The 19946-nt window shown below is 44.5% G+C and overlaps 1 protein-coding gene across 2 annotated transcripts in view; it reads right to left on the bottom strand.

The window, feature by feature from the left end:
* RREB1 (ras responsive element binding protein 1) overlaps positions 1 to 19946 on the bottom strand; it is a 116862-nt gene that overhangs the window by 32114 nt on the left and 64802 nt on the right. For both annotated transcript variants that reach the window (XM_065753411.1, XM_065753410.1), the window contains exons 6-7: positions 6423 to 6567; positions 5133 to 5266 (exon numbers count right to left, since the gene is read on the bottom strand). In XM_065753411.1, the coding sequence (XP_065609483.1) occupies positions 5133 to 5266; positions 6423 to 6567 (279 nt within the window). The remainder of the gene's footprint in view (positions 1 to 5132; positions 5267 to 6422; positions 6568 to 19946) is intronic.

Genomic DNA, 19946 nt, shown 5'->3' with positions numbered 1-19946 from the left:
AAGGAGAGAAAGTAAATTCCTGAAGTTGCTCAAGTAGGCATTGGCAGAAACAGGAATGAAACTTAAGGGGCTGTTCCTGTTGGGTTATTTATTTATTTTTTTCCTTTTACATTCTGTACATTATACTTTCACTCAACCACACTGCTACTCTACACACATACAACTTTCTATTGCAGTAGTGTTTTCTACTGGTGGTAATGACTGAAATTACCTCAGTTTGCTTTTAAACTAACTGTTTTGTTCTCCTGGTTACTTCATATCCCCCAAACTAATGTAGAGAACTGTTGTAAAAAACAGTACCTGGGCAACAAATGTAATATTCTAAGTAGCTGGAATAGTTTTGACTCAAAATCCACTTGATTTTGACTTACACTGCTTGCATGCATTAGTTAAAGTGACTAACATAGGGATGAAGGTCTAGGTACCTTGCAGCATCTCATTACTTGACACTGTGCACTGAATAGCAATCTGTTGGCGGATGGGGAGTCTGGTGAGCAAAGTGACTGAATCACAAACTGAAACAATTCACCCACACAGTCCAGGGGCTCCTTCTTTACAGCATTTAAGCTGCACGCTTTCCTTGAGAGGGAAGCCACATAACATCAAGACACAACAGCAGCATTTCCTACCCGGGAGCTTTTTCAGAAACACAAGCTCAGGTTACCCTGGCAAAACTGGAGGTAGATGACAACAAACACCAATGGTCAGGGTGTCCTGACATATTTCGTTCCAAGTCCTGAGCATTTCTGTTGCTACGACTTTAACTGATCTAGCTGTTCAAAACAACAGCTTTCCAAGGTGGTGCTCAACCTCTAGCCCACCTGACTTCACAAGTTTCAGCAAAACTTGGGTTAGCTAGTTTGAAGAACAAGGTAGATAGTGAATGGCCTTCAGTTTTCTTTCTTTGGCTTCTTGGAAGTTTTACAGAAGTACATTATCCTGGGGCAAGAGAACTGCTTTTGCTGTCCTAGTGAAAATGTGCCTGGGATTTGGCAAGTTACAATGCTTAATGTATTATATCACTGTTTGGACATGCTCTGTAAAAGGTCAGAAAACTTCATCTACCCTGAATCCATTCACGGACACAGGCATCTACTGGTACTGGTCTCTAGGTCAGTTCAGGGCCTGAGGGAGATAGTGCATTTCACAACTTGTAATGCCTTTACTATTTTTTTATCCCATCTTGTCTGCTCAGCTCCTATGAAAACACATGGAAAAAAATAAACCCCGTAACTGAAAGCAGTGACATGCAGAAACAAACAAGATCAAAAAGGGCATATTACACTGATAAAGACACTGGCTTTTACCACGTTTTAAACTGTACAAACTGTCCTTGCTGAGAACTAATGCTGAAACATGCCTCTGTGAAAGGTGGTGACTGCCACGTTATCACCACCTCCCTCCTCCCCTGCTCGGAAAGATGCAGGGCCACGAGAAGCACAATAAATGTCTTGCTGCTGCTGGGAGAAAGGAGAAACTAAAAAGCCTTAGCTGTTGGTACAGAGAGTACTGCAAAAAGCCTCCTGCAGGAGAGGGAGAGAAAATAAAAAGGGTATGCTCCAGTTACTGAGAAACCCAACAGAGGAATTTTACAGTGCATGTACTTTTTAAAAAGCCACACGTTTTACTTTAAGCCTGTTCCATTGTACTTGCCAAAGGAAAGAAGGGAAACCTCACAGAGTGCCTCGAGAGGCTTCTCCTCAGGAAATCCTCCCATCTCCTCAGCCTGGGCTGCTGCTGTTGCTCAGAGCTGCCTGTCAGGCAACCTTTAGAAGCACGCTGCCACGTCTGACAGCAACCCTCGGCCACAAAAGTTTCCAGAGGAGTTACCCTCCTCTGTGAGGTTTCTCATTTTCCCTATTGGCTGTGCAGCATTTCAGCGCTCTGCTAATTATATCAATGCTCAGATATAACCCCCTCCCCCCCCCCCAAAAAAAAAAAAGGTGTCCCAAGGCCCTGGCTGCAGGGAAATGGCTGCCGGCTTTAAATAATCCAGGTAGGGAGGCACAGGAATGGGGATGGGGGGGCAGAAAGCACGGCTGTTCCCCCTCCCATAGCTAATGGGGATGCAGGGAGCAGGCAGCTTCGCTGGGACCAGTTCCTGTCACTAGTTAGGGAGCAGGTCTTGCGGCTTCGAAAGGACAGGGGCTGGCCAGGGGGTGATGCGTGCAGGATGCGCAGGGCCACAGCCCACTGTGGTGGGACAAAGGGCCCTATTCTGGCTCCCCACAGCAGGACAGTTCTTACCGTAATTAGAAGACAAAGATGTCCGATCTGGGATTTTACATAACTGGGAGAGACTCTCCCAAGCGGGAGCCTCTCTCACACAATCGATGGATTAAGCATTGTTTATTTTGCTGCAAGTAAACAATGAGGTGCTCCCAGCTCGTGGCTCTGCATGAAAAAGTGCTCCTCGGGAGAACAAGGCTTTTCATCCAGCTTTGAACAGCTAACCCCCTGATTTTAAGTTGCTCATCTGACAGTATGTGGAAGGGCAAAGACCCAGGGGCTGCCAGAACGCCTCACCTCTTCCATTCCTTAATGGGGGGGACGGGACAGGCTGATGCTGGAGGGAAAGAGAGAGGCTGTACTTACCCAACAGCATGGCCACGGCCTGCTTGCCCCACAGTTTACAAAGAAAGGCATGGTGAGGCTGACAGAGCATCGCTTATTTCTTGGTTGTGACAAAACAGTCTGTGCAGGGCTGCCCACAGCAGTAGCTGCAAACCAACTGCCAGAGCCAGAGCATCTGGCCTGAGGATGCACAACATCTGATACCTGCTGCACAGAAGTCCTGATCAAGTGACTCGAATTTTACAGTGCTGGCTATAAAAAGAGACTGAGCGTGTTCTGCTCCCTGCCCTTTGCTCTTAACACAGCTGCTCTCCTTTTTTGTTTGTTTGAACTTTGTTGAAGTAGAGTTCTTCCTCCTCGTCCTCTACAATAAGGAAATACCAGGATGGGATGAATGCCTTCTACCACTTTGCAGTTTGCTCCCCTGCCACAAACGCACCCACACACACATGCCCCCTGCTCTATTATACTGGCAGCATTTTCTCTTTTTCTTCAACTCCTTCACTTAAAAAGACACTTCTGTGGCTCACAAAAGGAATCGTTTCAGTCACTCACGTTAACTCAGGGGTGAAAATGGCATACCACAATCGGCACATTTTGTTGAATCCTGCCAACAGTCCTGCAGAACATTGGGAACCAGGGTACTGTCTGCCTAAGATTCCAACTCACCTCCTGCTGGATGAAATAGTCACCTGAACAGCAACCCAGACTGCTCTGCTAACCAGAGGATTTTGTGCCAGGTTGGGCCAAGCAGACAGTGATATCTGACTAGTCTAGACGAGGACAAAAGGTGTGTTTTAAGCCAGATAGGTAGGGCAAGTTGAATTTGAATGTGTTAGCTGACCAGGGAGAACCATAGCTTCCTTGTCTTGCCCTATCTCTACTGACTTGTCTTAAATTGTTAAAGCAAACATTTGACAAAAGCCCCTCTGCCACTGTCTAGACAAGCCCATAAGGATTCAGCACCACCCTTAACTCGTGCCCACAGAGCATGACAATTGTGCCTTTGATTTAGGGACATTTTAGTAACATTTTAGCCTCTGTTGTTTGACGCAATTATGGGTAGCAAAATCCATGTCAGGAGAATGTTACCCAAAAGCAAGTCTCCTAATCCTAGGGAAAGAGCTACATGAAGGGATATATGAAGCGGATGATTGTACAGCCAGTGTCCTTCTGCCTTGCAGCAACAGACTGTAAAGCTGCCAAGTTTGAAGGGTGTCCATTATGTTATCTTTTATCCATCACCCAAAGCCAGAGAACCCTCCTGTCCACTGAGCTTCATGGCATATAGCCCAGCAAAGAGCTTGTATCTCTGTAGAAACTTTGAAGTGAGGTTAATATCAGGTCAAGCCTAATAACACAGCCACTTTTGCTAAAGTATAAAGCGTATGGCAAAGTTATCTCAGAGATCTTCTGGTGGGGATTAGAGATCAACTGTTTCAATTTTGCTCTGTAATGTGAATTTACTTGATTTGCTTCAGAAGCAGCAAACTCCATTTAAGTAACTATTACTTGCTGGACTAAGTTTAAGAAAGAGCATTCCAAATCCTCTCCACATCAATTACAACACTTACAACGCCTTTAAAAGAAAAAAAAAATGGTTCTAGACATATTCACCCATGTTTTCTGATGAAATGAATAAATAAATAATGAATCCCAGCTCTGCTCCATCCCATTCTATTTAGACAATGTCTTCAGGAAAGAATGTTGACACTTCAAAATGTCAAATAATACAACCTTCTGAAAAGATCACTCGAGTGTCCAATGTCCTAAATAAGCTTGAAGCACTGAGAAGTTTTTGCAAATAGATAACTTGCTTAGGGAAAAATAGCAGATTTTCTACGTTTAAACTAGACTTTGTATCTTAATGTTATCTGGCTCTACTTCTTTTCTATTAAAAAAAAAAAAAGGAAATAAAGAAGTATCAGAAATCCCAGGAGCAATTACTTGAACCAAAACACAAACCCCAAGCACCTTCCCAAACAATTAATAGCTAATTTTTCCTTGTTAAGAGGTGCTGATTTAAGCCAAAATCCAAAACATTCCCTAACCTCAATAGAAAAAAAAACACAACACACTCTCCAGAAAGTTTGGAACCAGAAACTCATTTATCTTCACTCACTCCCACGACAAACAACAAAACCTCAGGCAGAAGAGCCTCATAGGTTGGTACCTGACTGGATTTATCTAGCTTTGCATCCTGTTTTAAGCATCTTTAGTTTCACTTGTTAAAATTCTGCTATGTTGACCTTTTGCCATTTTACACAACAACTGTGACAAGTTTGAGGGAAGGAAGGGGTGCTTTAACTTCTCCTAAAAACACTCCCAGCTACAAACTGCCAAGATTTCCTGTATTTGAGAAAAAATGAGAAAATAAAAAAACCTACTAGCACCCTGGTGACAAAAGATGAGGCAGAAAGATTCAAAACCAGTTTAAAAACAGAATGGGGGCCAGTTAATAGTGCAGAGGTCTGCACGATGCTGGGTCTCTCTCTCCTCCCCAGCAAGCTCTCTCAAACCATCTGGCAACCAGAAATGCTCTCAAGCCCACTTCTTACCTCAGTGAGTTATCTGGATGTGTCTCCATGTGGGACTCCAGCGCATACTTGCAAAAGAAGTCTTTGAAACATACTGGACAATGGTAAGCGTCGTCTTCCTTCCTATCCCCTTCATACTGACCATCCTCGACTACCTACAGAGAGAGGGATAAAACCACACTAGACTGAATTTCAAGCAACAAACCAAACATGCAACCCATTCAAAGTCCCCCTCTTAAAAGCAAAGCAGTGGGTTCCATCTGTAACTTTGCTGCAGGTGACCAGGAACTGCTCATTCAGGCAACACAGAGTGTGAGAGGTGGCGCATGTGAGAATATGCATGGCAGAAAGGAGGTTCATCAACAAAAGATGAAGCGTGCAGCTAAGTCACAGATACATCAGAAACTGCAACCGAACAACTTATAAACCTGTATGTTTATATACCACTGAACCAGCATTCCTCCTCCTTCAGAGAGCCAGGCAAGCTGTCAGCCTAAATTATTTATGCCACTGAAATACTGCCAACTGCTAACTCAAGTGGTCCATGGAAAAGCAATGAACTTCTACATGTTTTCTATAGCCCTCTTCTGATTACAGGGAGGAAAAGCATGCACGGAAACAAGGATACTAAGCTACATGGAGCTGCTACCAGTTTGCCATTTAGAGACTAAGTAGAAAGGGTCCAGTTAATTTTGGCAGCCACCACACGTTTTGGACAAATGACTGAAATGCAGTAAAATATTTCATAAACAAAACCCTAATGGAAATGTCTAGCCTTCGCATAAATATTTTCTGGTTGCTCTTGCAACTCGAATAATGCAGGATTATGCTACTGCAGAAGGGAAACATACTATAGATTTTTTTTTCTCCAGTCATAACAAAAATGCACTTAAGTTGTTTCTTAAGTAAACACTTCTTTTGAAGCTCAAATCACCACCCTGCAAGAATACTATAAATTAAACAGGAAATAAAACAGGGAAAAAGAAAAAAGAAAGAATAGTTGGTTGTCTTCTCATCCAACATTAGCTAATACATTCAATCAATAGGCATATATGCAATCAACATGCAAAACTTGAAATTTAAACAATAAAGAATAATACTAAAAATAATTCTTTCAATCTCTGAAATCAGAAATACATTTTCCATTTCAAACAGTGCTGTTGGCTATAGAGGAAAAGCAGAGGTGTCTTAAATCGAACGGGGCTGTAATGAGAACAAATGTTAATATTCCTGCACTGGCTCCATGAGCACAATGGCCAAAGGCACAGGAGGCAGCCAGGAAAGCTGTCTGCTTCACGCCTGCTAACGAACCTTTTTTGCAGGTGTCCTTTCCTCCCTGTCCATCTCAGCATCTTGACTGAACTTGCGTTTTGAAGACAATCGCTTGCGCTTCAGTGGAGATGGGGGGGTTGTGCTCGCCGTGCTGTTTGGATCCTTCTCGTGAATCTTCATGTGCCTGAGCAGGAAGGGGAAGATGATGCTGTCAGTGGGCAAATCGGGGTGGGAAGTCTGCAGCAATTTGAACACCAACACCACTTCCACGCTTTGCCTTTCAATGATCCCAGCAGAGATCACATGAACTGTACAACACTCCTGATAGTCCTGAAATACGACCAGGTCATGACCCAGTGTGGGCTCTTCACAGCACCCATGAGTGCGTGGGGCTGTGGGCCACCACCTCACTACTGCCTGCACCCGCATCCATCCCCTAACATTCCCAGGCCCTTCACATTTCAACTGCACAAGTGAAGTCAGAATAACACTGGTAACACTGTGAAACTGTAGCAAGAATGGCTTGCGAAACTGTACTGCTAAAATGTGCTCCCAAACCCACGTCCCCAGGACAAAGAATACTTATTGCCGCAATGACACTGGAAAGGAAAACAAGGCTCCGCTTACATCGTTCCAGGTTAGAAGTACATCACTGCAGGACGTTCTCAATCCAACCCCAGCAGAGTGACTGAGACACCCAGCGCATTTCTTTGGTGCAGTGTGTAAACCCAAGGGACAAAATGGCCAAGGAAGGAATCTCACCACTGTCTGTGCACTTCGTCCACTTGCCCCTTACTTTGCCAAGTTTGCAACCCAAGGAAGATGCTCCCACTCAGTTCTCTTCAGTTCGATGACATGTATTACTCCACCTTTCTTTTTCTGAGTACTCAACACTTAACTAGTACTTTTTTAAAAACGGATGTAGGGTTTTTTGCTTCGAACTGATAGCAGTCAAGTGCTTTTGACAGAAACCAAACTTAGGTTCCTTCATTCCAATACGCAATGGAAATTTTCACTTCTAGCGGTTACAACTGGGAGAGCAAGAAAGAAGTGACATTTGTGCCTCTGTATGACTTCAAAGCAGTGCAAGGTAGACTGTATTAATGGCATCTGGGCACGCTCCTTCAGAAGCCACACCAGCCCAGCTCAGGACAGTGCCATTTCACTTGACTGCAAACCATCATGTTCAAACATGAGGGAATGTTGTAATCTAGATGACTCTCATATGTCCTCACAGCTCCCTAGGCGTTATGACATAAAATCAATTTTAGTTTTGGATGCCAACAGAGTGATGCTACAAGATAACGCACTGGACCAAACTGACCCACGGGCAGAAGCTGCCAGATGAGTGTCTCCCAGCACAATACTTTCATAATCCTTGAACCTTTTAAGAAAAGGTAACATTACTGTCTCAAACTACAGCCGTCTTCCTGAGGGTGTTATGCAGGAACAGCCTCCATTCAAAACCCCCAAATACAGCAGAACTGCTGCAAGATTAAAACGGCTGTTCAGCCAGTGCCTGCACTACTCACCTACCCCCAGCATTCTGGGGCATCAAATTTGGCTCCTAGGTTAACTCTCACGGGCCACATAAAACGGGAAGGATGCTGCGGGCTGCTTAAACTGTTGGAGGCTCAAGAAGAGAGCATCTGCATGCAGATGTTCCCAGCAGACTGGTAAGAGAGAACTGCCTACAATGGTTGCCGATACGCTTGAAAAGCAATGGGAAACAACAGGCCAAAAAAAGGCAGTACCCAGTTCAAGAGGCAAAATAATACCTGAAATGTGGTTTGTTGGCCTTTTTTTTTTTAATTACTATTATTACTTCCTTCTTTCTGGTAAAGATTGCTTTTCAGTTTTGATTAAATTCTTCCTCTTGCATGTGCCTGTCTGTCCCCTACTCCAGAGAGAGACAGACAGACATACACATGGTCTGTGTGCTTACCCTGATGTCAGCTTGGCTGATATCTAGCCAGAATGAGCTGTCCAGTTACTTTCAGAGAGAAAGAGAACGAAAGCCACCAAGCTAAATCCCAATCAGTCAGAAAACAAACGACAACCAAAAAAAAAACTGCTATACATAAAGTGTGGGACTTCTTGTTTCTATTTTCTAAAGTCTCCTCTCTGTTGGAGAGAATTCCTGTTAGCAGATACCCATTGAAAATAGCTTCCTTAGGGCTAAGTTATTTTCCCCTGCTCTTTGTCCATCTGCTTCTCTCTGCCTGTTCTGATGAAGCTGCACCTATGGGAGGGGGGTGCAATGGCTCATCCACAGTTTCTGTACCAACAGCAGAAACTGCTGCTAATTGCAGATAACTGCAAGCCCATCCTGGCACCTCTGCTTGCCTTGACACAATCCACACAAACACGCTGGCTCCTGCAAGTCCCCAAAGCAGTCCAGCCACGTCTGCAATAAAATGACTGCTAATAAGGTAGGGCTTGTTAATGTGGGTGCAGCAGTGCAGTGACTGGGCTTAGCTACACGTGGTGCTGAAGCCATGAGCTGCCCTCAGCTGCAGTTTTCCCTCCTGTGTACCCATGCACACTTCTGCCATGCCCGGAAAGCACAAGCACAATCCATACCCACAGCAAGGAACATGGTAATCCCTTCATGTTTTGGTTTTGCATATTTGAAAGGAAGCAGCCTGAGCTATTGAGCTATAAACAGGAAGACACCCTGACTGCACCTTTGACTTTGACTGTGTAGGTCAGATATCACAGACACCACGATAGCTCTCTGCAGACAATCATGAGGAGAAAAATCTGAAACGAAAGCAGCATTTTCCAGAGTTCTCGAGGAGAGTCATAACCTGTCCACATTACAGTGAGCAGGTTTATTCCTTTGACAGGTTAAGCAAGTTTCACTACATCAAGTCAAGGGTGGAGAGGAAAAAGATTACTAGAGCTACAGCCCAAGATAAGCAGGAAGATAAAGCCAAGCAGTACAAAGGATAGAGACAATCTTCATCTCTCTCTTTTACTTTGTAACATGGATGTCATTCTGCCTCCAGAAAGCATTTATCACCCAACTTCGGCTGAACCGTAGCAGATGCCAAGTCACATCCATAACCTTTCTGTTAAATGCTCCCTTCACCAAGGCTCCTTTTACTTTAAAAGTTTCCCAACTAAAATTAAAGGTGGGAGGTAATGGAAGTATTTGTGTTGCCATATCCCTTATCCTTCTTTACAAGAGTTTGCCTTGATTGGATCTTACATTTAACACCGAAAACGCTCAACTTCACTGTTTAGCCTGCCAAGACACAAGGAGAACAGGAACAAAGCTGTGCTTAGAAGTTATTTTCCCACTGTGACTATAAGAACATATTTTGGCCCGACAACACTGGCATACTTCGAATATGAAAGCCACGCTTGTAAGTCAGCCTGGCTTTCAGCGTCTACATTGATAAAGGAAAATGAGATGACATTCATCAAATCTAGAAAAGAAAAAATGATAAACACTCAGCACTTTTAAGTGAGAATGGAATGCAAGAAAGGACATGCATGGAGATGCCCACATTCAGCCACAGACCTCTGTTACAGTAACGCTTGCCAGAGCACTGAGTGACCACCACCTCGACTCAAGAGAGATCCAGGGCCACAACTGATGGAACTTTGCTTTTCTCCTTTAAACAGACAAACTGTGGCTCTGAGCCATCCTGCAGAGCAACCCAAGGGCAGCAGACAAGCTCAGGATGGTGCAGAGCCCAGAAAACTGCACTTCAACTGGTGGTTACTAGTCTCCTTGGCACAAATACACGTGCACACACACTTAGAAAATACTGAGGGTGGAACACTGAAATGTTACTACGGCTCACGAGATGAAATGAAGGAGAGAAAAAAACTGTGCTAAACAGACTGCCCAGTACTACAAGCGAGCTGGCTTTGAGTATTATCTCAGACGAAGTGGTAGAACTCTATTTAGAATGAGTCCAGACACATAGCCAGAAAAATTTGCAAAGAATTATCCTGAAACAGCAAGAGAAAATTAAATCTTTTCCAAACAAGGTCTGATTCACCTCTGAACTGAACTTTTCATGCTTAAGAATTGCTACGCAAAAAATGCAGATAACTTGCTACACGCTCTGCTTTTCACAGCACAGCTGCATGTGAAAAAGTTCTCATAATCTGTTCCCTCCCCCTCACAAAAAGAATTTCACAGGTGAGCCAAGAGGATCCAACTGTGCTATGACTGTGTGCCAGTCAGCCCGCCCAGAAAAATCATATTTTTCAACCGCTTCACTGCGTTTCATTTCATCCTCCCTGGGAGGATCACCTTCCACTTCCCCTCGTGTGCCACAACTTTCTTCTTCCCTCCGATGTCATGTGAACAGAATGACTAAGATGACAGTTGCACCAGAATTCCCCTAGCTTCTGAAAAAGCAAATGGGCAGAAAAACTCTTTGTCCCAACACTGTAATGCAAAGCATGACTTTGGAAGGGTGCATATTGGACCAGAACAGTGGCAAGTGAATACTTCAGTGCTTTTCACCGAAGAAGAGACTTTTGTGAAAACAAACACATGCAGAGCTCAAGTGCCTTAGTCCTTTTTTTCCCCCCTGGGTGGTGTTGGATTGGTGCCTAAGGGAGGTGACTCACAGCAAGGGGAAAAAAAGAGCATGTGTCCTAATGAACTGATAGGCAGTTTCTATTGGTCACATCCCAATCTTTACAGCATCTCCAAAAACGGTTGCTGTATTTTCTTAATGCAGAGGGGATTTGCATGTTGATCATATAAGCCTTCTGGAAGTCTCAAAACAGGGCAGCCCACAGCTCCAATGCCAAAACCAGAACGTGGGAAGGTTTTGACTGGCTGGCTCAAGGCTAGAACGAGGAGTCAAAGCATCCTGAAAGAGGCAACTGCACAACGCAGCTGCTCCCAGCTTCAGGTCCCGCTGAATTGCAAACGAAACCAGGAGCTCCTGCTTTGCATGCACAGAACCCCACCAGCACCTCTCTGGCTCCTAGGGAGGAAACATCCCACAGCATGTGTGGGAATCCCTCATCTCAGTCTCCAGTGAGAAAAATCACACCATCACCACACCCCAGGTTTTCACGGCTGCTATGTGCACCACATCCCTAAAGAAAGGGTCTGCCTGCCCCAGAGACCAAGGCAAAAGAAAGATGTGGAAGGAAGGTGTGGATGTGCAGCCCACGAGCAGGGACCGCAGTTAAGGCCTCTCCCTTCTAACCACGGCAGTGCAAGCGCTGCTGGCTTTCAGTCAAGAGGTTTATGCCAGGTAGGTCTGATTAGAAGGAGCAGCGTGTCCAGAGGGGAGCAGCAAGCAATTTCAGCGGGGCCCGGTTGGGAAAGTCCCAGCATCTAAATCAAGATTAATTCTTGAGCACAGGATCCAGTGCATGTATAAACACCCTCCTCCTCTCTCACATCTCCACTCCTGTGAAAACGCAGTGGGGAGGCCAATGAATCTGGGCATTATCAGACCAGAGCGATCATCTGACAGTATCAAGTTCAGGTTCTGGCTTCATATCCCACATATTATTCTAAGTTTCTCCACTTTACCACTAGATGTACCCTACACACTGTTGCACACTGCGGTTCCTCATCTCCCTCGTGACTTTTGAGCAGTCCGGTATCAGAATCTAGGGGATGATTCTCACACATCTGATGCTTATCTAAAGACACTCCAACCGCTCAGAAATCGAATATAAAAACCAATGCCTCCTATGCTTTACCTTATGTAAAACATAAGACTATTTTTATTTAAAGTATAATAGCAATTTTTTTATTCCCCAGAGTAAAGAGTTGCTCAAGTTCACCAAGCCAGCCTGGGAAGGACTGAACCGGTCAGATGTCCAAAGTACAGTTTAGCTGATCTAATTGCTTGGCCTCTTCCACTGTTATCTTCCCTGAGATCTTTCACTCACTGTATTTCAAGTAACAGTAAATACTCTCTGAAGAATCATAACAACGTATTTTCTGTGATGTCCAGTAAAGAGCATATTTACCATTCAACAGATGAGCAATCACCTTTGTTAAAAAATAAAAAAGAAAATTATCTTTTGTCTAAGTTTCAGTTTTGTGCTACTATATCAGAACCAACAAGAGTGGAGGATGCAGGCAAGCAGGTTGAAATTTGGACTGCCACGCTCTTCAGGCTCAGAGAATAAGAGAAGACAGAGTTCAAAATTACACTGATGTCTCTTCTGAGCAATTTCTGTGCCATGTCACCTTTGTCAGTGTTGTTTTGTTCTGCTTAACAAATCTTACTTCAGCCCAAATGGTCTAGAAATGCAGGAAAACACAGGAACTCCTCTTTGAAGCTTCTGCCGTTTCACATACATGAGAATTAAATCCTAAACGAACAGAAAGCAAGGCAGCAGCATTTCTAGGAGCAATCACTTAATACACTGCTGCTAACCCTCTCCTTTGTGTCTCGTGAACATGACTGGAACATAAGTTAAAAGTACAGAAACATTATACCCTTGGGTTAAAAAGTTTAGTCAGTTGTTTGTTTGTTAAAACATGTAGAGAGTCTGTATCGACAATGTATTTCCAGTGTTAATTACAAACAGCAGCCACTTAAGAGAGCAATTCACTCAGCTCTTGCCAGTGGTAATCACAGGAACCAGAAAGACGCAGGTAATTTTGCAAATCAGACCTGATTTGTACTTGGATGAGTTTCTGTTTGCCTTCTCTTCTTGGCTCCTTTGCTATTTTTATCCTCAAAACAACAAAAATGACCCCAAAAGCCCTCAGACATGCATGCACACTTCAGAGCAAATCAAAAGACATGCCAATACTGAAAGCTCAACCATTTGGGAAATACCTTCTTCTAACTCAAAACAGATTTCAAGTACCACCAAGCAATCTACTCTCAACCAGCAGCGAACGCTAACGTGCGGTAAAGGACCAGGCGCAGTGCTAAGGGAGGGAGCCCTTGCAACACAAGCGATTCCATCAGCAGAGCCGGGTGGGGCACGCAGGTCCCGGGGAGGATCGGCTCAGGAAGCACTGACTCATTTCAGCCGCACGCCTGCAAGCAGGAGATGCTCCAGCACACGCTCATGGGCCTGCAATCTCGCGGCGCAGCTCCTTATCCCCACAGCAGCCCCAGCGTTGTGAGCACCCTGTCTATCAGGGCTAGCAGGGCCCCACGAGCCTCCCCATGCAGCAGCAGTCCCCTCAGCACCCCTGGGAAGTGATGCATCCCATGAGGCTGCACTGACATGCCTTCGGCGGCCTCTGTGCTGCCTTCTGGGCCGTCTAGGCCATCCATTCTCGTGTGCAATGAAGCAAATCAGAGCCAGCCTCGCAGCGGGGTGGCAGGCAGCATCATCAGGGTGACGTGAGCATTATTATTTAGCTGCGCTGAGATTACCCACGTGCACCTGTGGTTACGTTCACATGACAGCCTAGAAATCCTTTTTCAGCACTACCAGGACGGTCTGCAAAGTTAACCAGTGCCACGCAGCTGCCAATCCATGACACCTAAGGATATATGATACACCTATGTGTACACAAAGCATTTTGTATTTCTACCCTAGAATAAAATTTTGCTTTGCCATGAATAAAGGCAAGCTGCCTGCATGCATGAGAGGTAAGATACCAATCTACAAATCCAAAGAGTGTGTGGGGGGGAGGTACCATTTCTGAATAACTATGCTGTATTCACAGATATTTAAGCAACTACTTGCTATGCAGAATCAGCAAGTCAGAACAGGCTGAGATTGATACAACAGCACTCCCAGCCTGGCTCAAAGTCACTCCTGTTCTCTACCAGAAGTGTTGTCAGAGCACCTCAAAGGAAAACAGGGAGACATATTTGCCTGATGATGCCGAGACAGGGAAGTGATTCAAAGCATGCCTGTGAAGCAAAGCTTACCAAAGGATAGCAAAAGAAAGCATCCATTTGCCCTTCACATCGAACCTTGCACAAGTGAGGTCAAAAGAGGCGAGAAATGCAGCATGAGCTTCCCAGTATCACTGCACCCAACTGCCTGCAGCCTGCATTAAATTCAGAGCAGACCTAAATCAGCATTGCCAAACAGCGCATGGAGACTTCTAAGCCATAAGAAACTCTTTAATAAGTATTAAACGAGATCCCTCTGAGGCCCCCGTGCTTCTTCAAGCTTGGAGACCAAAGTTTATTAACAATAGTAAAGCTAAGCAGGAATAAGGCTTTAGAAAGTGTACCAAAAACCTGGCCTGGGACATTCTGAACCACTGTTTTCTTTCATCTTTTTTGGAAATGTGTGGTTTTCAGGGACCTCCTTTAGTTATGATGGTCTAAAAGCTTAGTCAGTAACTGCAGAGTTGATTTTAAACTACACGTTAAAAGGAAACAAGTGTGATTAGATGGTAAGAACAATTGGAGCTGTATTAAATTATAGCATCAGGGGAAAAAAAAAAAAAGAAAATTAAAGAAGGGATGTCAGAAGGAGCAAAAGCTTTGTCCTAAGAGCAAACAGGGTTGGAGAAGTCCCAGGTACACCCTGCCTCCCCCCAGACCGCACCCCTTGAACAGCCAAGCAAACACAAGCCTCGGTGACTTCCCAGAAACAGGCAGAGCCCTCCCGCAGTTGCTGCCCTGTCACACTCCACTGTTGAGCAATCCTGATGGCACACAGCAGAGAACAACTTGCTGCGTCACACAGCTCAAGGAGGAAAAAATAGATGGCCACAGCACTGCTGGGGACACCGCGCAGATGGAGTTTAGTACCTCCCCCGGCACGCACGCTTGCAAACAAGGAAGCTGCACGAGATAACAGAGGCACATCTCTGTTCAAGCAGGGTCTCCACATTACCCTGGTATCAGCAGTCACCATGCAGCTCAAGGGGCAAGGAAGTGAGGGTTATCGGGGCACGCAGGAGCTGTGCAAACTTGTAGTGCTGAGGACGACACCCCAGCACATCAGGCTTCACGTGTTTAGCCCATTTCCTCTCCTGTTCCTGAACACGTGGCCCTCCTTCCTCACCAGCGGTGATCTCACAGCACCAGGAAAAGGTTTCTCATCTCGTTCCACAGCTCTACTTTAGACAAGCACAACAGCTGGAAACAGAAGTCCCTGCACAACTTGCACTGCTTTAGAGGAATCAGCAGAAACTGCTGCAGAACATGGGGAATCTAGGACAACTTTCCACACAAAGCACTGGAGAGCTGATGCTGAATCACTAGAAATCACAGCGAGTGCTAGAAAGCTTCAGCTAGAAGAGCAGCCTGACAAATACAGCACATTTGTTGATGACTTTGAGAAAGAGAAAGCAGTGTTTGTATGCCTGTGTGCACCATGGCACAAGCACCTGATCATGTCTTTGCCAAAGCCGTGCATCATGCAGGTGAGCATTACTGCTCAAAAACATGAGCACAAAAGGGCCCGGGCTAAGATTATTTTTTAAAGCTATAGAAACTTCCCCAAATGCTGATGGTCCACTATGAATGGAGTATCTTTAAAAGAGGGGAAAAAAGAGACAGGCAAAAATACCCACTGACCCCACGAGGGGATACATACTGCAGTATGCTGGTTGCAGCATGCTGAGCTAGAACAGGTTGAGCAGGTTGGATACTTGGGGGGAGAAAAGGTAAAGCTGGAAGGTATACATTAAAGGTGGAACGACAGAAACCACAAATGCAGTGTGAGACTGACTTTTTCCTCCTTCTCTTTGTACCTGGCCCAGGAGTCTTTTCAGACAACACTGAGCACACACTCATTAGGGAAGCGATGCAAGTTATTTCTGACGTGCACATGCAACAGGCTAAGCAAAGATGACCTTAGCATATAAACTTTCCCAGCAAACTTTCTCAGCAGCCAGCATTTACTACGTGGAATCACTCAAAATGAAGTACACAGGTTGTAAGACAAGCCACCAGCTGAAATATCAACCAGACAACCTTGAGAGCTCCCATCTCCGTAAGCCTCACGTTACTGTAAGGCTTGTGGCAAAGGACTGACTGGTTGCTGAGACTGCCTGGATTTTCCAGTGCTTGCAGAGCTAAAGCTTCTATTTATTCTGTAACTCCTCAAGGTGATAAGAGGAGGTAGCATCCCTGAGAATGCTAAACCTTTGGAGGAGGTGATGTTCCTGAAAGGGTACTAATGCGGAAAGATCAAGGCCTCGTGCAGCCATGTGCTCTGCAACTAGTGTCTAATCTGTCAAGTGGTTTGTGCTCGTTTGAACTGTGACATGGTTAACAAAGCAGCACTAAGCTATGCTGAATGCACTCTGTTACATGGAGATTTATGTTACTGCCCGTGAGGAGGGTGGCATTACTCTGATGTCAGACCACCTTCTCCCCAAGCACCACTCAGACCACAGACCTCAACTTACCACCGAGGGCAGCGCCCCCTCTTTGTCTGCAGAAAACTAAAGCCTAAAAATCCACAACCTTACAAAGTACAAGTACAGATTTAGATATTAATGAAAGGCAGCACACACAAAATCTAGGGCTGAAAAGCGCAGTGAATTCTTTCTTATGTTTAGGTACTGAAGAACTGTGGAGATGCAAGTATAATGTTCCTCATTGTGTATGCTCCAGCTCTCAAGAACAATAGAGCTAATTAAGGTTAGCATATAAATCTTAACTCCGCACTTCCTTGCCTCACTTGATTCTAATCAGATCTCAACATTACTGTTTTTGTGTTCACTTCCTTTGCTGGTCTTTAATGATAACTGAAGGGGGATACTGTCCAAGGCTACAAGCAGTGTTTAACATGTCTGAAATCATAGCATCTCCTTACAGCTCCCACGGCTCACAGTGGTACTGTGACACAAGAGCTCCTTTAGGTTGGCTTACAGCTGAAGATATGCCCCCTTTTTTTTTTTTGGAGCATCCTATTTATGCATCATGTGAATTAAATAATGGTTTATGTCTAATCTTTACAAAGATTATCAATGTACTCAGCAGAGAAACACTCCTACTGCTAGATTTCGATGTTGAAAAATCCTTGCCTTCTTCATAACACAGAGGTCCCAGCAGGGTACCAAACATTTGCTCTGGACAACCCTGCTGACAGGAGAGACCAAAAACATTTCTCTCCATTTCCCCACTTTTATTTACAAAATGAATTAATGAAAATGTAAGAAACAATTTTTAACTGCACAGTAAACTAAAACAGGTATCATATCTCACTTGTCTTCTACAGCTCCGGTTATCAATTACTAGAAGCTGCAATTAGTCCTTTGTGTTAGTTATCCCTGCTTGAGAATTAGGGCACTTGTATTTGCTGAAGCTTATCTTTTACTAGCATGCTGACAGCGGTTAAATCATCCCCCACATACAAGGGATGGATTTGAAAGCCTGTAATACATCCTGCTTCTTCGTATTTAAGAGCGCTGAAATAAAAGCTCCTCAGGAGATGACCAAAGAGACATTTCCATTGTGCAAGACAATAAACAAGGGCCTTTTCACACATGTGAAGTGTCAGGCACTTTCAGCGTGGCGAGTTCCTTGGGCACTCGTTTTTAACTTCAAGATTTTATGTGTTCCACCTTCCACAGCTACCAAAAATTTAACACCAAATTTCCAACTGGCCACCTGTGCGCCAGAAAACAAACAACATTGTAATAAGACAGCTCCCTTCTGAAAAAAATAAAACAACAAGAACAGTTCACCACCCCATTTGGCTTGACCTCCAAAAATCTCCATCTTAAGCAAATGCCAGACTGCATGCATGTGCTACACTGCAGTGATCCTATTTGTACTTCGAGGCTGGGCAGCTGTTACTGCACTGCACCCCACGAAGGTGCACAAAGGTACACACAGAGGTTACTGGAAGCAAGCCAGAGTCATAAACAACATAGGAGAAACTTACAGGTGGAACACAGGGAGAGGATGGATTTAGGCAGATCTTGAAGACACTCTGTGTACTGGATATTTGAGATCTCACAGGCAGCCTGTATGCGTGCCTGTCCGTAAAAGACAGAGCCTTGCTAAAGAGAGGTGGGAAATCATGAACATTTATGAATCTCAATGCCTGTACCTTTATGGGGATATAACATTCATCTTCCAAACGGCATATTACAGTCCTCCCTTGACAGTGAAGGAGGCTGGCTAAAACAGAACCTGCTTTGGCAGGGGGGTTAGACTCGATGATCTCTTGAGGTCTCTTCCAACCCCTATGATTCTATGATCAACACTCACAGGTTCCCCTCCAGCACATGCATTTCCCATTTTTCTCAAAAACAAAACAAAACAAAACAAAAAAACCAAACACACTCTGCAACATGTGCATACACATGAGGTGTTGTACAAAAAAACTTCAACAGCAGAGCAGTACCAAGCACCAATACCAAAGCCAGCTGTTTTTCTCTTGACACAATGTTAAAAAAGAGAAGTTTGGGAAAATTATCTAACGCTGAGAATAAGACTGAGAAAGAAAGTGCCTTCTTAATTAAAAGAAGAAATACCTTCTTTGATAGGACCCTTTGTAAGCATGCTTCAAAGCATAGCTTCTGCAATCCAGATCTTCCAATTTGATTTTCAAAGACTTCTGCATGTGGTTGTTGCATGTGCTGTTTTGCATGTGCCAAAAAAAAAAAAAAAAAGAAAATTTCTCCAAACTTGGAGACCTGCTCTCGAGACAGTACATAAACAGTTGACGAGGAGGACGTGAGGAAAATGCCACTATGGAGAATTTTGCCAGGACAGAAGTCAATAGCGGTGGCATTCAGGTTTCATACAGAACACTTCAGTGAGTTTGCATTATCAGATGTACAGGCAGCCTGGCGAACACCAGCCCTGGATGCTGCAGCTTAGTTACCAAACTCTGGAAGTTGTGGTTGAAATAAATGTATTATCCCTGAACTCTTTTCAAACTTGCCATGGAGCCTGTAATTGCTACCCACTGGAAACTGGCAGGAAGGTCATTTCTCGCCTCTCTTCTGGCATTTGTATCCTATTAACGTTTCCAAGTTGCGTGGAGAACGTGTCTTTGGCAGGGATGGAAATCTGATTTTAAAGTGATAGGTACAGACCATCCTTAGTTACGGAAATGGAAAAAGAGCTGTTGGCAGTGCCTCCTACCCTGAAGGAAACCCATCTGGAGCAAGTGGAGGCATCACTCTTCTCCCTGAAGACTGATGCATGTTCTACTGGAATGCAGCAGAGTAAGTCAAGCAAAGTCTCCTTCTCTATCTTAAGGCCCATTGCTAAACCTTAGGAATCACCACCACCACCATCAAAACCCACAGCAGCAGACTAACTCATCTGCTCACATTCTGGGGACACGCAGTGGTGGAAACACAACAAGAAGCTTGCAATTTCCTACTTGTTGGCACAGTCTAGACCCAAAAGAACTCCTCAGAGTTGGCGTGATTCACAGATAAACTCCTGAAAGAGCTACAGTGGCAGTACAGATGGAAAGCCTTCAGTAACTGCAAGCTATTGATTTCAGACACTTCTTCGGAAATCCCCAGACTTCTCAGAGTCACAGAAAACAATTTATACATACACGCCTTCTCTCCATAGAGTTTATGCTCCTGCTAGAGATCTGAGAGTATTCAGCTTTAATTTACTGTGAACGAGACAAAGCTGCAGAGTCTGTCTCTCTAGTGGAGAAGTGAGAGGATTAGCATGCTCTGTACTACAGATTTTCTTATGTTCA

This window comes from Cyrtonyx montezumae, unplaced genomic scaffold, assembly GCF_038088225.1.
Source record: "Cyrtonyx montezumae isolate F1298 unplaced genomic scaffold, pur_monq_1.0 scaffold_8, whole genome shotgun sequence".
In the NCBI taxonomy this organism is placed as follows: Eukaryota; Metazoa; Chordata; class Aves; order Galliformes; family Odontophoridae; genus Cyrtonyx; species Cyrtonyx montezumae.
This window is presented reverse-complemented; position numbering and strand designations above follow the sequence as displayed.